At 37.5% G+C, this 19,517-nt stretch overlaps 1 protein-coding gene across 5 annotated transcripts in view; it reads left to right on the top strand.

Moving 5' to 3' along the window:
- Positions 1–19,517, top strand: part of PALLD (palladin, cytoskeletal associated protein) — a 202,033-nt gene that overhangs the window by 157,551 nt on the left and 24,965 nt on the right. For 3 of the 5 annotated variants that reach the window (XM_072863185.1, XM_072863184.1, XM_072863186.1), the window contains 2 exons: positions 6,327–7,022; positions 18,983–19,118. In XM_072863185.1, coding sequence (XP_072719286.1) covers positions 6,327–7,022; positions 18,983–19,118 — 832 coding nt within the window. The remainder of the gene's footprint in view (positions 1–6,326; positions 7,023–18,982; positions 19,119–19,517) is intronic. The other 2 variants (XM_072863183.1, XM_072863187.1) reach the window with 1 other exon arrangement.

The following is a 19,517-nucleotide window of genomic DNA, read 5'->3' as shown; positions in this document are numbered from 1 at the left end:
CTGTGTGTTGAATACTTTGCAGTTTTTGTAAAAAGGGGCTTCTCTTCTCCCTTTGCTTCACCTTCTTGCCTTGTCATACATTTACATTTTTAACATTTCTAAAATGAGTAAGTATTCCTTCAGTGGACACAGTTTAGCTGGAATTACCTTTGTATTCTGAGCATTTATTTTCAGTACAGCTGTTAATTCATCCACTGCTAGCTTAGGTTGTTTTCATTTTTAACAACTCTCAACTGTTGATAAATCTGGTAGAAAACCTTAAATTATATTAGGAATTTTGTCAGAGGACAATTCCAGATATTGGTGACTACTGTCAAATTTTGCATGAGTTGGTATGTGCATTTCAGTCTCTGAAATAACAACTGTCAGAAGAAGTTTAGAAAACAGTACCATTTATACCAGTAAAATACAAATGTTGTGGTTGTAGAAAGCAAATTAAACAGTGTGTTTAAGAGCTAGCTTAACAGCTACCTGGCAAGTCTGCCATGCCAGCTGCCGAAGAGCCACAGATGCAGAAGCACTGTGAATCTTATCTAGTGAGGGAACCACAGCAGCCCCCAGCACTTCCAATTCTCTATTCCTTCTCTGCCTACCAGTTATCCAGTTGGGCTGCTGAGGACCTAGAGAGGTATAACTGAATTTTATTACATTCCAACTTTAATAAATTAATAAATTATAATGAAAAAATATTCCATCCATTGTATAAATCTCTAAATATAGATATAAATAAATACATATAAAAATATATCTAAACATAGATATTTAGTGACATGGAAGTCAGTATTACCTGAGAAGAGCCCTTGCCATTTAATGCAGCATGATGGTGACTGTTTCCCTTTTTGTAGAGCTCTGGCATGATTCTGAAGCATTAGTATTGAGTTAGCAGCTAGGTCTTCATTAGAAGGTAGATTAATGGAGATGAGTAGTTGTTACCCCAAGATACAAATACAGAGGTTTTGGGGCATTGGCTTCAAATCTTAATTCAGAAAACTAACTCAAGTTTATTTGTGCTTAATTCTGGTTATTTTCATTCAAAATATTCCTGTACTTTCATTTCAGAGGTATTTTTTAGTGTATTTCTGTAGAACTGCACTGTCTGTTTCTCAAAGGGCAGATTGCTGGAAGGATTGTGAAGGGGCCAGTCTGCTTTCACTCAGGAATGACTTGAGGCAGAAGTGAGCCCGTTATTCTTCCATATATCAGATACATAGGATTCTTTCTTTTAAACGAAAACTGCTTTTCTTTATCTGCTTTCCATTTGCTCCTTTGCTTTTGTTAAGATCATGAGGGAGGACAAAGGAGAGCCCAAATCAGGAAATTTAAAAAGTTATAACACAGAAAAATGTATTTAATCTTAGTTCTTTATCTGTGGTGGTTTATTTCAATCTACTTTGTATATTGTGTTGTAAAAAAGTGAATAAACTTGAATGCCCTTACCACACTTTGTGGTAGACACTACTTGGATAGGGTTCATTTTGTGTATGACTGGTTCCTCTCAAGGCTTGGACAGCATCCCCCCACCTTTGGAGAAACCCCTCTCCCAAATAGAATGGATATAAGGGCTGCCATATGAACTTTTGTGTTTAAAAGGTACATAGACTAGGTTATACTGAGGAGCTGATGATTACACTGCAAATAGTAGGGTGTTTCCCAGAAGAGGTTTGGGTGCATTGTTCGTCCAAATAAAAATTTTTTATGCTCTTTTCAAACCCAGAGATGTAAGAGAAAAATAAAGTTGGTACGCATCCTAATCTTGGGAACATGTGAATGAGCTTGACAGACTACTTTCAGTATGAAGGATGTATTGCATCCCTGAAAATGACATCTGCTGTAATGTACTTTGCAATCCAGTAGCCAGCTCCTTTTGAGACTTTCAGAGGTGTACAACCATCTACCTATCTCCCCTCCTCTACAGCACTGTGTCCAGGCACTTGGCCTAGGCTTGGAGTTACGGTTCCTGATGATGGCTGTTACCAGTTTAGTTCTCAAAGTTGAGGACTGCTCTATTAATTTTCAAAACAATGAGATACAAAGAAGGTATCAGGAAGAAAAAACATTATGAAAATGGGATTAAAAGATAAAACAGCCTATTATAATCTAAACCAAGTGCATACCTCAGAACATGAATTATTGAGTAACTATTAAAATATGCCATATGTACTGGCATCCTTAGAGAAGATTCTGAGCATTCTGTCCACTATTCTGTCTGATTCTGTCCACTATTTTCCTATACAATCAGAGTGTTTTGCTTTTAAAAAGACAGTATTCTGTCATTGTCCACCAAGAAACCTCATGGCTCTAATCTTCCCTTTGAACATCTGTTTTCAAATGTTTCTTACTATCATTTAGCTCCATTTAGCTTCATTTCCATGAAGTAAGCCAATAAATCAATTTAAAAAATTTTTAGTTGCTGTATCTTCCTTCAGTTTTTTGTTCTTAGAGAGGACAGAGAGGAAAGCAAGGTTGTAGAAATACTTGGGAATGTGTAATACTGCATCTTGTTATTCACCTGTATATTAAATAAAGAAATGCCTACATAGCATAGAAATATAAAAAAATTATTCTAGCTGTTCAATGTTTAATATTATAAAGAAAAGGAAGACTGACATTTTGTGGCACAAACAGTGCTCTAGGAGTAACTTCCATTCACTATCACATCCTCTAAGCACTTGATATTGCTAGTGATGCAAAGAAATCCTCATCCTTAACTGCTGAAGAGACTGAATTTTTTTCCCCTCCTCCTTCTCATTCTCCCATCTCTTTCCACAGTTAGAAATATATAGAAAAGCGGAAAACAACTGAGACAAATTTATAAGTGAAGGTGAAATGTCTGTGCCTTTCTGTTCTGGTAGCTGATAAGATTAAGTTTTGTGGACAGCAAATCTGTACATATTTGAACTGTAAATAATAACTGCATAAATACTGTTTTTCCCTCTGTTGCAATTAATGTCAGCTTCTATTAAAATATTACTGCTTTACTTTTTTCATTTCTTTAACTATTTTAGCATACCTATTAGAACATCTGCAAATGTATACAAAAATCTTGGATAAGAATATCTGCTATTGAAAAAAAATTCACAAACACTGAAGCAGACCTTCTGAAAATATTTATGTACTACTAGGCCTGCTTTTCAGTGTGTTGCTGAAATTTCCCAATATTCACTTTCCTCTAGTTATTATTTTTTTTTATTACTGATCCACTGATTGAATTTTACTAAAAATTTACTTTTAACTGTTCATTCTTATGTTGTTATAATTATTTAGCAAAACCAAAAATTCCGCATCAGAAAATAAGTTTTATTCTCTATTGTTTAAACAAGCTTGATGCGTTGTCTGGAAACATGTGTGCCCTTTAAAACACTGGGATTACAAAACATATTTCAGATAATTGGAAAGAGGATGTAATTACAATTAAATTAATTTTTCCTGTAATCTCATCCAAAAACTGAACTTTTTTAAAATTGATTTCTTTGTTTCCCTACTGATGAGGGCAACATAACAGACCAATTCCCTTGCATCATTTTGACTGCTGGGCTCTCTATATCTGTGGCACAGCAGTGTTATCTTTCAGGGACCTACCGACGTAGAGCTTCCACTGCTGTTGGTGTCATTGCAAAGGAACACTTGTGAATTGATTGTTCTTTTATTTTTCTTCTTCATAATGACACATCCCTAGGATAAATCTGCTCAAGGAATTAATAAGTATAGGGCAGCATCTGCTGTTAAAAGAATAGCTCTGAGGTGGAGAACATTCATTTTTGCAGACAAGGATTGTGCAGTTCTACCACTGGAATGAAAATTTGCTCTAAGAAGGTCTTAATGTTTTTTGCTACGTGGACTGATGTGATAATGATTATGCCTGCATGTTACTTTGCACTTGCTGTGTCTGGACCCTAAGCTGATCAAAAGCTTTGCAAATGGAATTAGTGCTGTCCTGAACTAATAAACCCTGACTTACAGGCATGTATATTCCTGTGGCCTCAAGTCAAGCTTAGTGTGAGAGCAGAGCAACCTCACGTTTGCCTGCCAACCTTTTGTAGACCTACACTGAATCTGGTCTTTACTTCTGCCCGGACTGGTACAGCAGCAGTTCAGTGGCAGGCGCTGTAGTAGTATACTTACCATTGACAGGGCCATAGATGGTCATTTGTGTTATGCTGTTGGCTGGGCACATCGCCATGTGACTTGGCAATGAAAATAAAAAAGTCCCAAGACAAGACACTCTGACTTGCTTTCAGCACATGTTGGGTAAACATAAAGTGTTGGAGACAGCTAAGTTTCTTCTGTATTCAACACACCATTTACAATACTAAAATTCCCCCCTTTTTTTTTTTTAACCTTAGCCTCTCTGTAATAAATTAAAAAATTATTGGGGGTGGTAATGATGGAAAATAAAATAAGTATTATTTTTAAATAATTTTATAGGTATTGGACAGTAGGTCTGCAAATAGTCAGACTAAAGATACAGAATGAGCTGAAAGTAGTAACCTTACAGGGCTTTCTCTTTCCAATCAGAGGTGACCTGAAGTAGTTCTGTCATCAGCTGAGAAAGTCAAGTGATGATGGGAACTAAAATTGTGTTGCTTTAGCCCATTTAGGGAAAGGAGACTTATGTAATTTAGCAAAAATTGAAGGATAAGGTTCAGCCTGTGTCAACCCTATGGAGTGAAAAGATGAACTGATAGGGATTTAGAGTCTCTATTGTCAACATCAAAAAAACTAATTATAAAATTTACAAGTGGACTGCAATGTTTAGATGTTCTTGTTGCTGATTTAATTAAAAGGAAAATGCAATCTCCTTTTAAGTACTGAAATATGTATTGAGATGACTGTTGCTAGAATTGAACCATCTTTACGACAAAAAAGAAATAAGCAACTGTTAAATGTAAATAACTATTTTTCAGTTTTCTGTCCTAAACAAGCTTGCTCCCCTTTTTCTTATCTAAACAATCTCCTTTGGCCTGAGATCATAAGCAGAATTATTGTCAGAAAACACTTTCTGGGAAATGTGGATGGTCGGAATATCAAAATTAATCTCAGAGTGGAAAATATGATTATATTACCATTTCTAATTTTGTTGCTACCAACAGAAGTGTATTGTCGTGCCAGAATCATACATTCATATGCCATGCATTAAGTAGACAGCTTCTAAAATTTCTGCTTAAATGACCTAAATTATATATAAACAATGACACACTTGTATATAATAAAGTATTTATATATTAAATATACAGAAAAGGTATATGTGCATATGCTGAAACTTTGTAGTTTCTGGAGTATTGAGATAAAGTTATGATTTCCAGCTGGAACATGACAATTTTTAAGCAAGTCAGTCTGATGTATTTTAAGATGAGAGACCACACAGTTCATTTTGATCTCAATGTCATTCAAACAACTGTATTGTGGACAAAAAAAAAGCCAGTGCATGGTCTGGTTTGCTTCACTGCTGAACATTTTGCTCTTTTTTTTTTTTTTTTTACTTAATTAACAAGTAACTTAATTACTTAATTTGAGTGCTTCTGCATATTAGTTTTTTAGTCTTTATTGTTCTGCTAGTGAATGTCTGCATTTCTGAAAAAAATTTCATTTCTGTTTGAGCTGATAGTACTGCAAATAGCAATTCCTTAGAACTGTATTCAGTATCTACTAAGACACGTCTCAGGACCTACAGTTAAGAATAAAGCCTGGGAAAAACAGTGGGACTAAAGATACGGAGACGTTCAGTTCACCATTTCCTTAGGTTACAAATGTTTCTTGGAAGTCTTCTTTCCTCATCTACAGATACATGGATGGTTCTAACACAGAAATTGGTCCCTTGTCTCCAAGTACCTCATTAAAAGTATGGCAGTAATTAGGTCTATCTGATCGGGTCACAGAGGCTACAGCAGAAATCAAGGCTGAAGTTGTCACTGGGTAGATACCTGAGGCTTGTTATTGAAACAGGGCCATTGAATGAAATAGGCAAGAAATGAAAAGAAACCTTGTTAAGAACGTCAACATTTTTACCATTACTTATATTATCTGGATTGCTCCTTTAAAATACCCTAAGCGCCTTGAAATTGTCTTATAATTTACCTTTTTTAAGAATTGAAGGTTCTGTTAACTTCTATTATGCATATACTTTTTTCCCCCTTCTTGAGCTCAAAAACCGGACTTTTGTGGCAATGTTTTATCCCTGAAGAAATAGGGCTATTCAAGATATGCAAACACTTTGAACTTTCCCTGCCTTCTGACTTTCCTAGACCATAGCTCAGTGGAACTTTTACCTCCTCCCCGACCAGCACTGCATGTCTGATCACCTTTTTGTCTATTTTTCCTTCCTACAGGGACCCTATAAAAATACAGCAGCTGCAGAACCAAATTCGTCTGGAGCAAGAAAGTGGCCAGTGGTATCATCACCAACAGCAACCTGATCATCAGCAGCAACCTCCCTCTTCTCCTTCCTTTCCTCCTCCCCCCTCCTTCCAGGAGCTTGAGTCCAGCCAGTCTGTCACTTCTTCTGTGCCAATGAGTATTCTTAACTCTCATACTTCCCCAACCATGCAGTCTTCCAGCTCCTTCAACTATGCTCGGCCTAAGCAGTTCATTGCTGCTCAGAACATCAGCCCTGCTTCAGGTTATGTGACTCCGTCTTCAGGATCATCTACATCCAGCCTTCCTTCTCCTATGTCTCCAACTGCTTCTCAGAAACAGTTTGGGAGAGTGCCTGTTCCCCCTTTCTCTCAGCAGTTTGCTCCAGAAGGGGAGTACGCCTGGTCTCCTTCTTCTCCATCCCCTCCGCCCCCGCCTCCACCTGTCTTTAGTCCAACTGCGACATATCCGGTGTGTGATTCCTTTCCACTTCCACCTCCTCCACCCCCTCCTCTTCCTTCACTTTCTTCACCTTCCCACAGCCTGTCTCCAACTCCCAGATTTCCTAATTCCGGCCAGTCTCCAGCAGCTTTTCTCAGCTCCATGCTGCCATCCCAGCCACCACCCATTTCTGTCAACGCATTAGGCCTCCCGAAAGGAGTGACGCCTCCGTAAGTATCAGCTAATGAGCTCCTTGAGTTTGACTGTAGGGAAGATTGTAGTGAAGATTATTGCACTTGCTTCATTTTATACTTTTCTAGGGTCCTTTGCTGTTACCTGCTACCTGAGAGGGAGAGATTCGTGAATTATTTGCAAATGCCTCTGTGCTAGAGATGGCATATAGTTTTCTAACCCTCACAGAAGTGACATTCTGAAAGAGTCCTACAGTAGGAACACAAAAGAGGAGAAGCTAAAGCTTTAAATTGAAGTTGTTGAAAATATGAAAGCAGCAGCGAAAGGCTCCGCATGCCCAGGGTGGTGGTAGGAGATCCAAGAAAACCCTTCTCATGACCTAGTTCTTTTAAAGTCACATATTCAGTGGTATTTGCAGTCTATGTTCCTATTAGGTCTGCAGGTAGAGAAATAACAAGTAAAGGGAGCATTGTTCAGAAGTCCCTATAGCTTTGCGATACTTAAAGTACAAGTATACATCTGACAACAAAGTGGTCATAATGATACACTGATTTTTGGCTAGAGTTTTTGATCCGAGGAAGTTTGGAAAAGGGTTTAGGAGGGGATTTAGAAAAGCAGTGCATAAAAACAAACAGAATCCCTCCCCCTAACAACTCTGCATACTTGTTTTCCCCTTTTGTCTTCTCTAAAGGCCAAAATAGTATTTTGGAGCATGTCAGCTCCCATCATAGATCAGTTTGTCTTTCCACTGGCACTAGACTCTCATTCCATCCTTAGAGAACAAAGAGACATGCTGAAGAACAAAAATGAGAATAGCTGTATCCAAGGCTTATTTATAACTTTGTCTAGAAGTTTGTCTAAACATATCTACGGTATCTAGGTGACTTGCTCAGCTACATACTGTTGCGGTGGGAACTTCTGTTATTTCAGTCCAAGATATGAAAAGGAAGAGAAGGAAGAAAGCAGACAGATATCAAAGTAATAAATCATGTATATGCTTTAAAAAGCATTTATTTATCTTGATTTCTGTCATATGGCTCATTATGGAGTCTGGCCATAAAAAAGATTTAGGAGAAAAATGAATAAATAGTATAGTTTGCCGCTGCACTCATATTAGTTGTGATTTTCTGTCTTACTGTGTACTTTGACTGGCTGAGTTTCTCTATTGACACTGACTGCTGAAAGTTGCATGATTAATTTACTGACAGCTTGGCAGGTAAGCACAGCACACAAAAGCCTGCAATTACCCCTGATTTTCCAGGAAAGGCTCTAGTACAGCTATACAGTTCTGGAGAGGGACTGGATTCTCTTTCAAGTTCCCTTCTTTGTGCTGTGAGGGTGACGGCAGTAGCTCGAGCCTCTGCTGTGTCCCTCTTTCCCTGTTATGCTACGTTCATGCCCACGTGTTCTTACTTGAGGCATTAGCTGTGTTCTTCCTCATTCCCTTCGATCTTTGGACAGAGAGTCAACTCTGCAAGGATACTTCCCCAAGCCCAGCAGCCAGTCTGGGTGTGCACATGACGGTGTGTCTGTCCTCCCCGGGACAAGGCAGCAGCCTCAGGCTCTGAGCTGAGGATGAGGTGGTTCGCCATTTGGCCTGCATTCCCTCAGGAAGAGTAGTCCAGATGGGAGCTGGATCATATTAACCATACTGAATGTATGTGTGTATAATTTATGTATACGTATATATACATATATGTGTGTATATATATATACACAATAAGCATTTGTCATCTGAATTATAACGTTAAAACATGGTAAAAGATGTACTGCATGATGCAAACAAAAAAATCTATTGTTATGTATCTTTGATGCCAATTGTTCCCTGGCCTCTTCTTTTTCATTTTACTGTGTAGGTTACTAATGTCTGCTGTTTCCCATCATTCTCATACCACTCCTGAGCAATTCTTCCCCTTGCCTCCCTTCCCCCCCACTGCTATAGTCCCAGTTCTTTTTTTCCCCCACCTTCACTTTCTCCTTCTTTTCCCTCATCTTTTGCTCCATCCTCACAAATCCTCTTTTCTTTAACACATTTGTCTTTCTGAGCCACTCACAGTATTCCATAACCTCAGCCTATAGTCTCACCATGTACTCCATGATCTCCAAGATCCATTGATTGAAAAGGATGATACTGTTTCCTGACAGTGTGCTGTACAGACTGGGTGCAAGGAATGAATTGGACCATTCCAAGTTTTGCTTCAGCTCAGAATCTAAAATGCTAGTCAAGCCATTTAGCTTTGTCTCTGCTTCTTGATCACTCATATAGTAGTGATACTGAGAATGTGATAGTGAGTTGCTGAAAGTGAACTAGGCAGAGTTTGAAATACCTTTCATGGAAAGGAGGTACATATTTTACTACAGACTCCAAATACAGTGTTTGAAGTGGTAGGGTTTCCTCTTTAGACAATAACTTTATGATTTATTATTATATTTTAACATCAGTGGAAGTAGACTTGGACCTGTCATTGCATTTAGATACTTCAACACTTTCATATCGAGTGCCTCTAGCAGATAAAATGCTCTTAAAACAGTTTTCCTGCCTGCTTTCAATGTTTTCATGGCTCCTTTCTCTTGCCTTGTCTTTTTTGTGTGTGTATTTCAGGGTTGGTAATTCACTGTTCATATTTTGATTATATGGTCTTTTTACCATGGTTGTTTACTCTCTTCTCTCCCAGGCATGGGTACTGTGACACTGATAGCCAAATATCTGGAAGAAAACAATAAATATTTAGCCTTGTCAGAGTCTCTTGTAGTTAACAAAAACTATTGTTTGGCAGAGTAAGAAATTCTGCAGACTATTTTTATAAGTTATGCATCTTGATACACTATGGAATTTATTGGATAATTGTTTAATTTTTCATACATTTTAATAATTTTTTCATGACTAAATTTAGCACAATTACAGATCTGCTCCTCAGAATTGGCACTTAGGCATCGTTCTTATTTTCCTCAGACTGCTTTTGTGGTAGGAGCAGAATAAAGGTAAAGTAATAAACATTGGAGGTGGAGGTAATTATTTTTGGAGCTGGTCAAAGGCAGCTTCAGTGATGTTTTCTGTAAAATGAAAGACACAGTGGTTGTATACAAACCAACAGAGTCTTAATTTCTCCTCATGGAGTCAGACCTTCCCACCATCAGTTTTCTTCAGGCATTTCCTTTCCAGTGTATGTATCATCTTTGTTCTACTTAAAAGAGAAATTAATCCAAGGAGGTGTTGTGCCTCTTGTTATATAAAAGGTCAGACAAATAATTTCTAACTCTCTCTTCCATCCCTGTACTCTGTCTGTGAGCCCATGAGCAGTAAATACCATGGTAATGTTTCAGCTAAGGGTTGGCATTTTCCATGGTTTTGGACCCTGAGACTTTGTGGAAGTGACAGCATTATCTAAACCCGTTTGATCAAATGAATATTCTTTCCAGTTGATAGATTTAGAAACATTGCACTGGGGTTTTTGTGTTTGTTTGGGGTGGGTTTTTTGTTGTTTTTTAACAACACATAATCTTGCAGTCTTGCCTGAATCATGGGAATAACTACTTGCGAATTTACTACGTTTTATTTGGACATCTGAAACATGGAAAGCAGATTTGTGTCATTAGTACCTACTAATTCACCTTTAAATATTTTAAGCATTTATTTGCAACAATCGTATGGTAAACGTTTCAGTTGAATAAAATATATCTCATTTTTCTAGTAAGCTCTAGACACTTTGTAGTGACCAGTTTTTTCAAGCTGTGACTGTGGTGGTGTTAGCTGAAAAAGCTTTGGGAATAACCTTTTTTTAATTAACAGGACAGATTTGATAAATTCATGTCTTGCCAGAGCATAGTGTTATTAAACAAAAGAGAAGTGCTGCTGGAACTGCATAGCTAATTAAGTACGTAAGGGAATTATGAACACTTGTCAGTTATTTCTGAGGTAAAACTTGACTGGAGCAAGATTGTTGGATACTGTTCTTAAAAATCTCCGTTTGTTCTTTCTTTACCTAAAGAAAACTCTAAGGTGGAGTTTTCTTTGTGTTGGACTTTGTCTTTTCTTTGTGTCCTAATGTGTTGGACTCAGGTTAGCTTTCGGTTACAAAAGACTACAGGGAGCAGAGTTAATGTGACAGAAACCTAGAATTGAGTGGGTTTGTCCACAGTTAAATCTGTAGAAGCTAGAATCTGGTCTTCACTGTTCATAGAAAAAATAAATTATATCTGTATGAAAAGAAATTATGCTTACAAATTCTAGGTAAGCACATATATTGTTAAGTTTACATAAGCATTTGTGAAAGCAAAATTAATCCCATGAGAAAGATTTAGTGACTATTTAGTGAATATTTAAATAACAAGAATATAAATCCTGCTACAAAAAGGTGTGGAGTCATCCAACCTGGAGAAATGGAAACTCTTTCTAAGTATAAAAACCATGTATTGTCAGCTATACCTATATCCTTTTGAAAGCAACTTTAAAAATTACAATATTTTCTTAAAGTAGACACTTTTCCTTGAAGTAGACTTTTTCTTAAAGTTGATATCTTCAGTAATATTACCTTAGTCACAAACAAAAAAAATCTGACTGTACAGAACTGGTGAAAAAACATGACTCTAGATTTACTACTTGCTGGAAAAGAATGGAAAATGGAAAAGAAAACATTGTTTTAAAGACAAGATTGTCTGAAGTGTCTTGTAAAATGTAATTAAATAAGCTGCCTTTATCACTCTGCCTTTATCACTTCAATGATCTCTAGAACCTTAAATCCAAATCTTAAAGGAGATTCTGTGGGAATCATGAGAATAGCAACATCAGAGAGAGATCTGCACCTTTTTTCCTGTTGGATTAAAGCTGCTGGTCTGTACTTGCAGCTGTGTACTGTGACTTGTCCATTGAATTCTGTCTCAAATAGCACTGAAGCAAATATTTTAGTAACCCTTATGTTCCTTGAGTCAGTTAGCAATGATGGTGACCACTCTGAGAAAAAGCTACACTCCTCCATCCTTTTATCTTACAGCTTTCAACAGTCTCCCAGTATGAATGCCAGCTTTCATTTTAGAGTAAACTGTATTGCTGTCCTATGTAGACTGGACATTTACTTTTCCCATTTCTGTAAGTTATGTCTATCACAACTGTAAAAAATGGAGGTTATCTACAGTATGATTGATGTGAAAATAGTGATACGTAGGAGGAAGTACCTTAAGAATTCCAACATAAAACTTGAGGAGAAAGATCAGGGTGTTTTCTTGCTTCTGAGGGAGCTCACCTCATCTCTGTATGCTACCTACTCATTCATACCTGGAGTTATCCCTGGATCTCAGGAAAATACATCCGAAGACAAGTATTTCTGTAACTGGAAAAATTCCAGCAAATACTAGGGTTTGCATTCATTCCCAACCCCCAATTTTCTCTAAGCTATTGCTCCTGTCCATTAGACCATTTTTGTTTAAAGTTTCTTGATTTATTTTGTTGTACCTCCTTTTCCCATGGCTTGGATACTACTTGTGGCTGTTAGACCAACACTTGAGTGGTTTATCTGTGATATCAGATCACTTCTTGTTGATTGTGCTAAGAAACAGCTCATATTGGGGGCTTTGTTTTTGCACAGTCTAACACCATTTTATTATGTACATGTATGTGCTTATCATAAAATACATATTCATATTGGCTTTTTTGAAATATGATGAATGCATGTTTGTTCCACTTGAACTTTGAAATGCAGGTTGTGCCCCAGATCTAATAAATTAAAGTTGCTCAAAAGTAGAGATGAAGGATTTAACATGGAGACACCCAGACAGTAGCCAAAATAACTGACCTACTGTATCCTGACAATCATTGCATCTGGAAGTCTTAATTTTCAAGATGTTTTTATCCAGTTCTTTTTCTAAATGGTATTTGCAGATGCTTAAGAATGTTGTGAGATGACAAGTGAACTTAACTAAGAGAATTAGTACATATACCTCTCTCTTGCAAAGAGAGAGAGGCTGTTTGCAGCATTGCTTTGCAGCTTTTTTTGGTCTTCAGATTTTTTTCTTCAGAGGACTTAATTTTATACCTTCCTTATTTTAAGCAGATCTGAATGCCACAGAAGTGTCCGTGAATGTAAAAGCCAGGTACAGTGCTTGATAGTTGTGGAGAACTTAACCAGTGGCATTTCATCAACTGGAGTAAAGGTTAATATTTTGGGTATACTACCTTTTCGCAGTCTAGTGTAGATTTTTCTTCACATGCTTCTGGCAGTTGCCTGTTCTCCTCAAGATTTCAGGACTATGAGGACTGTGCCAGCCTTTTCTACATTCAGGAGCAATCAGTGCTTTAGTGATTTCTTCCTGAGCATCAGTTCTAGCGTAATGCTGGTAACAATCAGAAATGCAGGTAAGATTACCGGTTACAGAATAGGTAGGATTTTTTAAATTGATATCCAAATACGTGGACATCTTTTGGAAAGCAAATGGCACTTATGTATCTATGGTAACCAGTGCAGCATGAGGCAGAGGGATAACTTGCTCAGGTGGGGAAGGAACTGAACGGGAGAATGAAAAAGTAGTAATTCTTCTTTTAATGAGTCAAAATGCATTTTTAAAGATAAGCCTTAGAAAAATAAATTTTTGGTGGTAGGCATGCGGTTTGTAGGTGAGTTGTTCTCTGTGTTATCTAATCATTAAGAAGGATCAAACTTGCTCAGAAATATATATTATTCATGTCAGTCTTGATCCTATCCAATGCTGAGACATGATTTATTTATTTTTTTCAACTACAGTTTCATAACCTTTTCTTGGGTGGTAGAAATAATTGAACTTTTGCTGCCTTTGTTTCATTTAGTGCAAGTCATCCTTAGTCAGGTCCGTGCCTCAGGCGTTCCCTTAATTCAGATGCATGTAACGTCACACTACTGAACAGAGCTGACTCCTGGTCTCCACAGCGTGTATGACAAGATCAGACTAAAACAATTTTAATATGCAGCTGCAGATTCAAAGTTTGTGACCTGTTACAGTGTTTATAGTAACTTTGTTCTTACAGTAAGTGAAAAATGTGTTAAATGGGCAGGAATTAGCTGTATTTTTGGAAGGCTTTAGTTTTACAGGAAAAATCAAGTTACTGTTCATTACCTCAGTACCAGAGAATTGATTTGGATTTCTGTGAAACTGAGCCATATTGGCTGCAAACAGGAATTTGTTCTTGGAAGGATAACAACAGCCAGCCTGTTGCCCTTGTTTACACTGTAAAAGGTACATAGGAAAAGAGGGAATCGCATCCAGCATGCACTCTGTGTAATTAAAACATGAAAAGTACTGCTGGTTTGGCCTTCTTTCTAAACAAATGTTAGGGCAAATATTCAAAACTAAGGAGAGCCAAACCGAGGTTGCAAAAATCTTTGCTGTCAAAAATCTCTGTGTGAATTAAGATGACTGAGTTTTGGCAATTTCGTTGCGCCCTTTCTGACCAAAAGAATTCAGACTTGTGTGCTTTTATCTACGAGCGTATTCAGGCTCTCCATGACTTAAGTGATGCATGTTTCAGAGGTGCTTAAAATCTATGTGAATTTCAGCCTGATTCTCAAAGGCTGATAGTTTCTTTGCACATTTGTGGTCGTGGTTGTGTGCTCGAGACTAATGATGTCAATATCTTGAAATAGGTCTTCTCCACCTATCTCCTGCTACCTTAGTACTCACAATATACTCTGAAAATTGTATCAGGCAAAGAATGAATATAGAAATACACAAATGAATTGGCAGAACATTTTGTTTGATATTATCCCTGAGAAAAGATGAAAAGAAAGCTGATGAGTCACTACGGAGGACACAAATCTTAGGAACTTAATGCATCCAGATAAGGGCATGTAAGGATGGTGAAAAATATTTGCAAAAGCAGCTGAAGAGAATTTGCTGCCAGGATGTCTTGGCATGTAAACCAGCTCTCAAGCTGAATGGATCTGTGCTTCAGAGGATAGATTTACCGAGGACCTTCTATTTGTTGCCATTGCCTTGTAGTCATTTTGAAATTCATCTCAAGATTGTATGTCTTAAGAGCTAACTTGTGGGGGTATGTATGTATGTATATATATATTTATGTGCATATTTTAAAGTGCATATATGTAGAGAAAGAAAGAGATTCTAAAGAGGGGGTGGACATAGAGCATCTGCAGGAAGAACTACATTTCCTCATGCACCTCTTCTTTTTTTGTCCCAATTTAAAATAGTCCAGAAAGAGAGGTTTTCTAAAGGCATTGAAAGAACTTTTGACTGATACTCATTTTTACAGTTATATTTTTACACCTACTCCTTCCTTGCTTAAATACTTATTTGTAAATATAAGTAGAGAGAAGAGAATATATTTTTCAGGCAAGTTGCCTTGACCAGGTCTTGGATGACACTTCCACACCCACTGTGCAAAGCTCAGGATGTTCTGGCACATAACCAGAGATCTGGAAGGTTGTTTGGGAGCCTGCCTCCCCTATTAAAAGCTACCAGGGATCCCCAGGCCATTGCTGAAATATTCGTATACCTTGTTCTTAAATAAAATTCCTTAGCTTCCCTACATGACTTGTTCCAGTGTTTAACTGTCATTGTTGGAGGGTGGAGAGAGGAGAGTTCTACACTGTTTTTGTCTAAACTAGGCCTGTTGTTCTTCCAGTTGTTGTCTGCTTGTCATCCTCAATGGACATGGAAAATCATTGAATGTCAGCTATTTTCTGATGTTTTACGTTTGATTTACCTCTCTATCTTCATTCTCCTCATTTCCTGACTAAATAAACAAGATATTTTTTTGTGTGTGTGTGACATAGCTTGTCACAAAAGCTATGCTTTTAAAACCATCCGACAATTTTCTTGTTCTAAAACTTTCCAATTTGCTGTATTTTTCTTGAAGTGCAGTGGTAAAACTGGATTCAGTGTCCAACAGCAAGGAATAAAGGAAAACAATGAAGTTGCATGTCTTATGCTAATGTGTCCCAGAATTATATTTCTTTTCCTTTTGAAATAATGATGTTATTGTCCAAGTTTTAATCTCACAGATTCTTGAGAGATGCTTAATAAGTTAGTGCTAATTTTCCATTTGTATTGCTGTCATGCTTTGAACATTTTTCCTGAGGTTCATCATCATTAGACCACCTCTAGACTAATTACGAAGATTATTGTAAATGACAGTTGTTACCTGCAAACGAGATGCAAGCTCTGCAAGTTCAGTGTCATCAGAAATATGCTTTCTCAGATTTCTCCAATTTGAGAAATGTGCTTTTTTATTTCACTATTCCAGTTGTTAAGGTTGAGATATTAAATACTGAACTTGGTATGCATAGACCTTTGAAAGACCTCATTGGTCTATATTCCTCCAGTTTGATAGAAAAAAAAAATCATTGCTGCTCTCTGAATAGCTTTTTCAGACAGTTATGCAGCCATATAATAGAAATTTCAGCCAGATTCTGTTTCCCTGATTTACCAGGGAACTTAACTGCAGCTCCAGAAGGCTTACTCAGAAGCCATAAACTGAAGTGTATCAGAGCTACTTCTTTTTGCCTATCTGTATGCCCTTCAACCTGACAGAGAGAGAAATTAGTGCGGTTTGATGGGATTCAATTTTCATTTCCTTATTGTCCTACATTGTTTTGAAATTGACTGTAATATCGTTTTCTTACGTTTAGTATGGACATTGAACTTCCTGACTTGTAATGCTCTTGGTACTCCTTCCCCTTTTAAAAATGGGTATGTTTGCTTAGGGGGTTTTGTTTTCAGAGATAACTGATAATGCTTCAGAAAATGCTTTCACTTGTTACTTGAAATCCACTCCGGAGCACTTAGCCCATCCCCCTCTTTTCATGTACTGTCGTGACTGTCTTGGGTAAACTGTACCTTTTACCTTTACAGCCTATTGAGTGCCAGGCATCAGCAGGCCTTTCTCTGCTAAGACTCTTTTTATCATTCAAGTTTGAAATTTGTAAGAATGTGAAATGAAAACTGTATTTCTTAATGTATCCGTTGGAATTTTCAGGGTAGGATGCATGTCTCCATTAAAAGCTGGTACAGGGCTTCTTCAAGGTGAAACCAAATTTGAAATTTGCTGCCTTGAAGTCAGCTGGATTTTTTTTTTTTTTTTGGTGTGTGTGTCCTTATCCAAAAAGTGACAAAATTTGGTTCCATGGCAGTGCTGGGCTGGGCGAGGTAAGAGGCTGGAAGGTGAAGGGAAAGACTGTGAGGAGAGAGACAGATGCCACCTTTCCACTAGCCTTCCAGCAGTTGGTCCAGCCTTCCTCAGGGACATTACCTTCTGATCCCCTCTTCCCACCTTCTCCTGTCCATTTTTCTCCCATATCTTCCTTTACATTTACTGTACCCAAATTTCTTGACTTATTGAAGCATCTCTTTCTTGAAGAGGCCTTAGCCCTTCCTCTTCGCATTCTCTTGCCTCCCTGTAGATGGGATAGCTTTCCTGACTTCTTCCCCAAAACAGAGTAGAGGAGACTTTGTTTGTTACTTGTGACTGAGAACATCCCCAGCCAAATGCTGAGGGAATTATTCTGCTTGAATGTCTGCTCTTCTTCTGCTGTGATTTAATGTGAAAATGCAGTTCTTTTTGCAAGAACTTCACCATTTTCCCATTTTAAATTTCCTTTCAGTAACAGAATATGAAATATTTTAGGAATTTAGACATAAATGTTTCCAGTTATTGCCTTCTCCATCTATTCACTTAATTCCTTTTTGGCTTTGGACAGCATATGTGTATTGTTTCATTTTAACTAACGCTAAAAATTACCATTGAACACACTTGCTGAAGAGTGAATTTTCTCCAACAATGTTATAGAAACATAGTACCAAACAATATCCAACAAAATTTGTTATCTCTGTATGATTCTTGTTTAACATTTTGGTGCTGGTAATTAAATTATTCAGTTGTGTATTGGAAAGAAGTTTACCCCTTACATGCTGGTCTGATTTTTTCCATCTGTGTCATCTGTGAGTTTGGCAATTCACCTGATCCAATTCCATATTTTGCACAAGTCACTCCCATGTGATGGCCTGAGCCCTATTTAGTTGATGAAGTTAAACCCCCTCCCCAAACTAATATTGAATCAGTATCGGTGTTTTAAACGATAATGTGTGACTTCACTGGAGAAATGGGGTGTGCTACAAGTTTCAAATACTGATAGCAATCTTGATTTCTTCACAACTGTGTAAGAACACCTGATCTCCGGTAGAAAGCACCATTGTTGGGCATTTCCAGCAATGGAGCCATCATAACATTACTGAAAAATGTTAAATATTAGCACAGACTGGAAAAAAAATTCCTGTGCCATTCCAGAAAATGGGAGCGAGACATCCTGAAAGTGCAATCATAACTTGTAGACTGGTATGAGGAATAGCTTAGCCCTGTGAATGCCAACTGCTAAATGTGCCCTGTGAAACCCTGCTGCTGAAAACTGCTTTACAGGGATGATTTTTTCTTTTTGCCAGTGTAACCTAGACTCTGTGAATGGCTCTTCTTTCAGAAACAGCATTTACATGTTGCCTTCCGGGTATGTGTTCACAGAGATATGAATAATAAACATGAGATTATGTATTGTGTATTGAGAAGCTGTAACAAGGAATTAGTTAATAGATAATATAGGAAATTAATAATTAACTGCCTTGTCTTACATCTTTCTGATCTTTATCCATCTGGTACTTCATAGGAACATAGTTTATCTTCCATCCCCACTTATCTAGTCATGCTTTCTCTTTCATGTTTCCTCTCACTTTGCTTTATTGCCATTGCTCATCAGTTTCCTCTTTGAGTGCATGGTGTTTACAGCCACCGCTACACAATCCTGAGCCCTATTTTAACTTAATGCACAAATAAAGTATAGTTTCAACTTTGTCCTTAAACTAACCATTTAATCAGTGATGAGAGTTAGAAGGGACAGCATAGTACAAGACCTCTAATTTCAAAGACACAATGTCGTTTTCTTCACTAATTGCAGTGATTCCAGATAAATTCCTAAATACCAATGATTTCAGGAAAGCTCATGAATTTTCCTGTACTGTTTTGCAGGGGATTTCCCAAGAAAACAGGCAGAACTGCTAGGATAGCATCAGATGAAGAGATTCAAGGGTCAAAAGATGCTGTAATTCAGGATCTGGAAAGAAAACTTCGCTTCAAGGAAGACCTTTTGAACAATGGGCAACCGGTATAAAAACATAAAATACCTCAGGGAATGGGAGTGGGCATCATGGGTAGTTTCTTGGATGTGCTGCGTATAAAATAATTGTTGTAGATTATTTTTATATTTTATGTATTCATTATTTTTAATTGCATTTCCAAAGCTGCATTTCCATAAGGAATGATAGTGTACTATCATGAATGATATAATGATATGAATGATACCATGAATGATAGTGGCCTATCATTCCTTCTCCCGTTGGACAACTTTACTTGGACTTAACAAAGCGACAGAAGTGTCAAAGATGACAAATTTGTATAAGAAGCCTGCACAGTCTGTACCTCAGGGGCTTTTTCAGCCTCAGAGGCCATTTGCTTTTGACTGTTCATCGCTGGGTGCCTTGCCAGTAAGCGTATGCGTAGCTTT

This window comes from Ciconia boyciana, chromosome 5 (assembly GCF_034638445.1).
Source record: "Ciconia boyciana chromosome 5, ASM3463844v1, whole genome shotgun sequence".
NCBI classification, from domain to species: domain Eukaryota; kingdom Metazoa; phylum Chordata; class Aves; order Ciconiiformes; family Ciconiidae; genus Ciconia; species Ciconia boyciana.
Note: the sequence above shows the minus strand (reverse complement) of the source record. Positions and strands in the feature narration are given on the sequence as shown.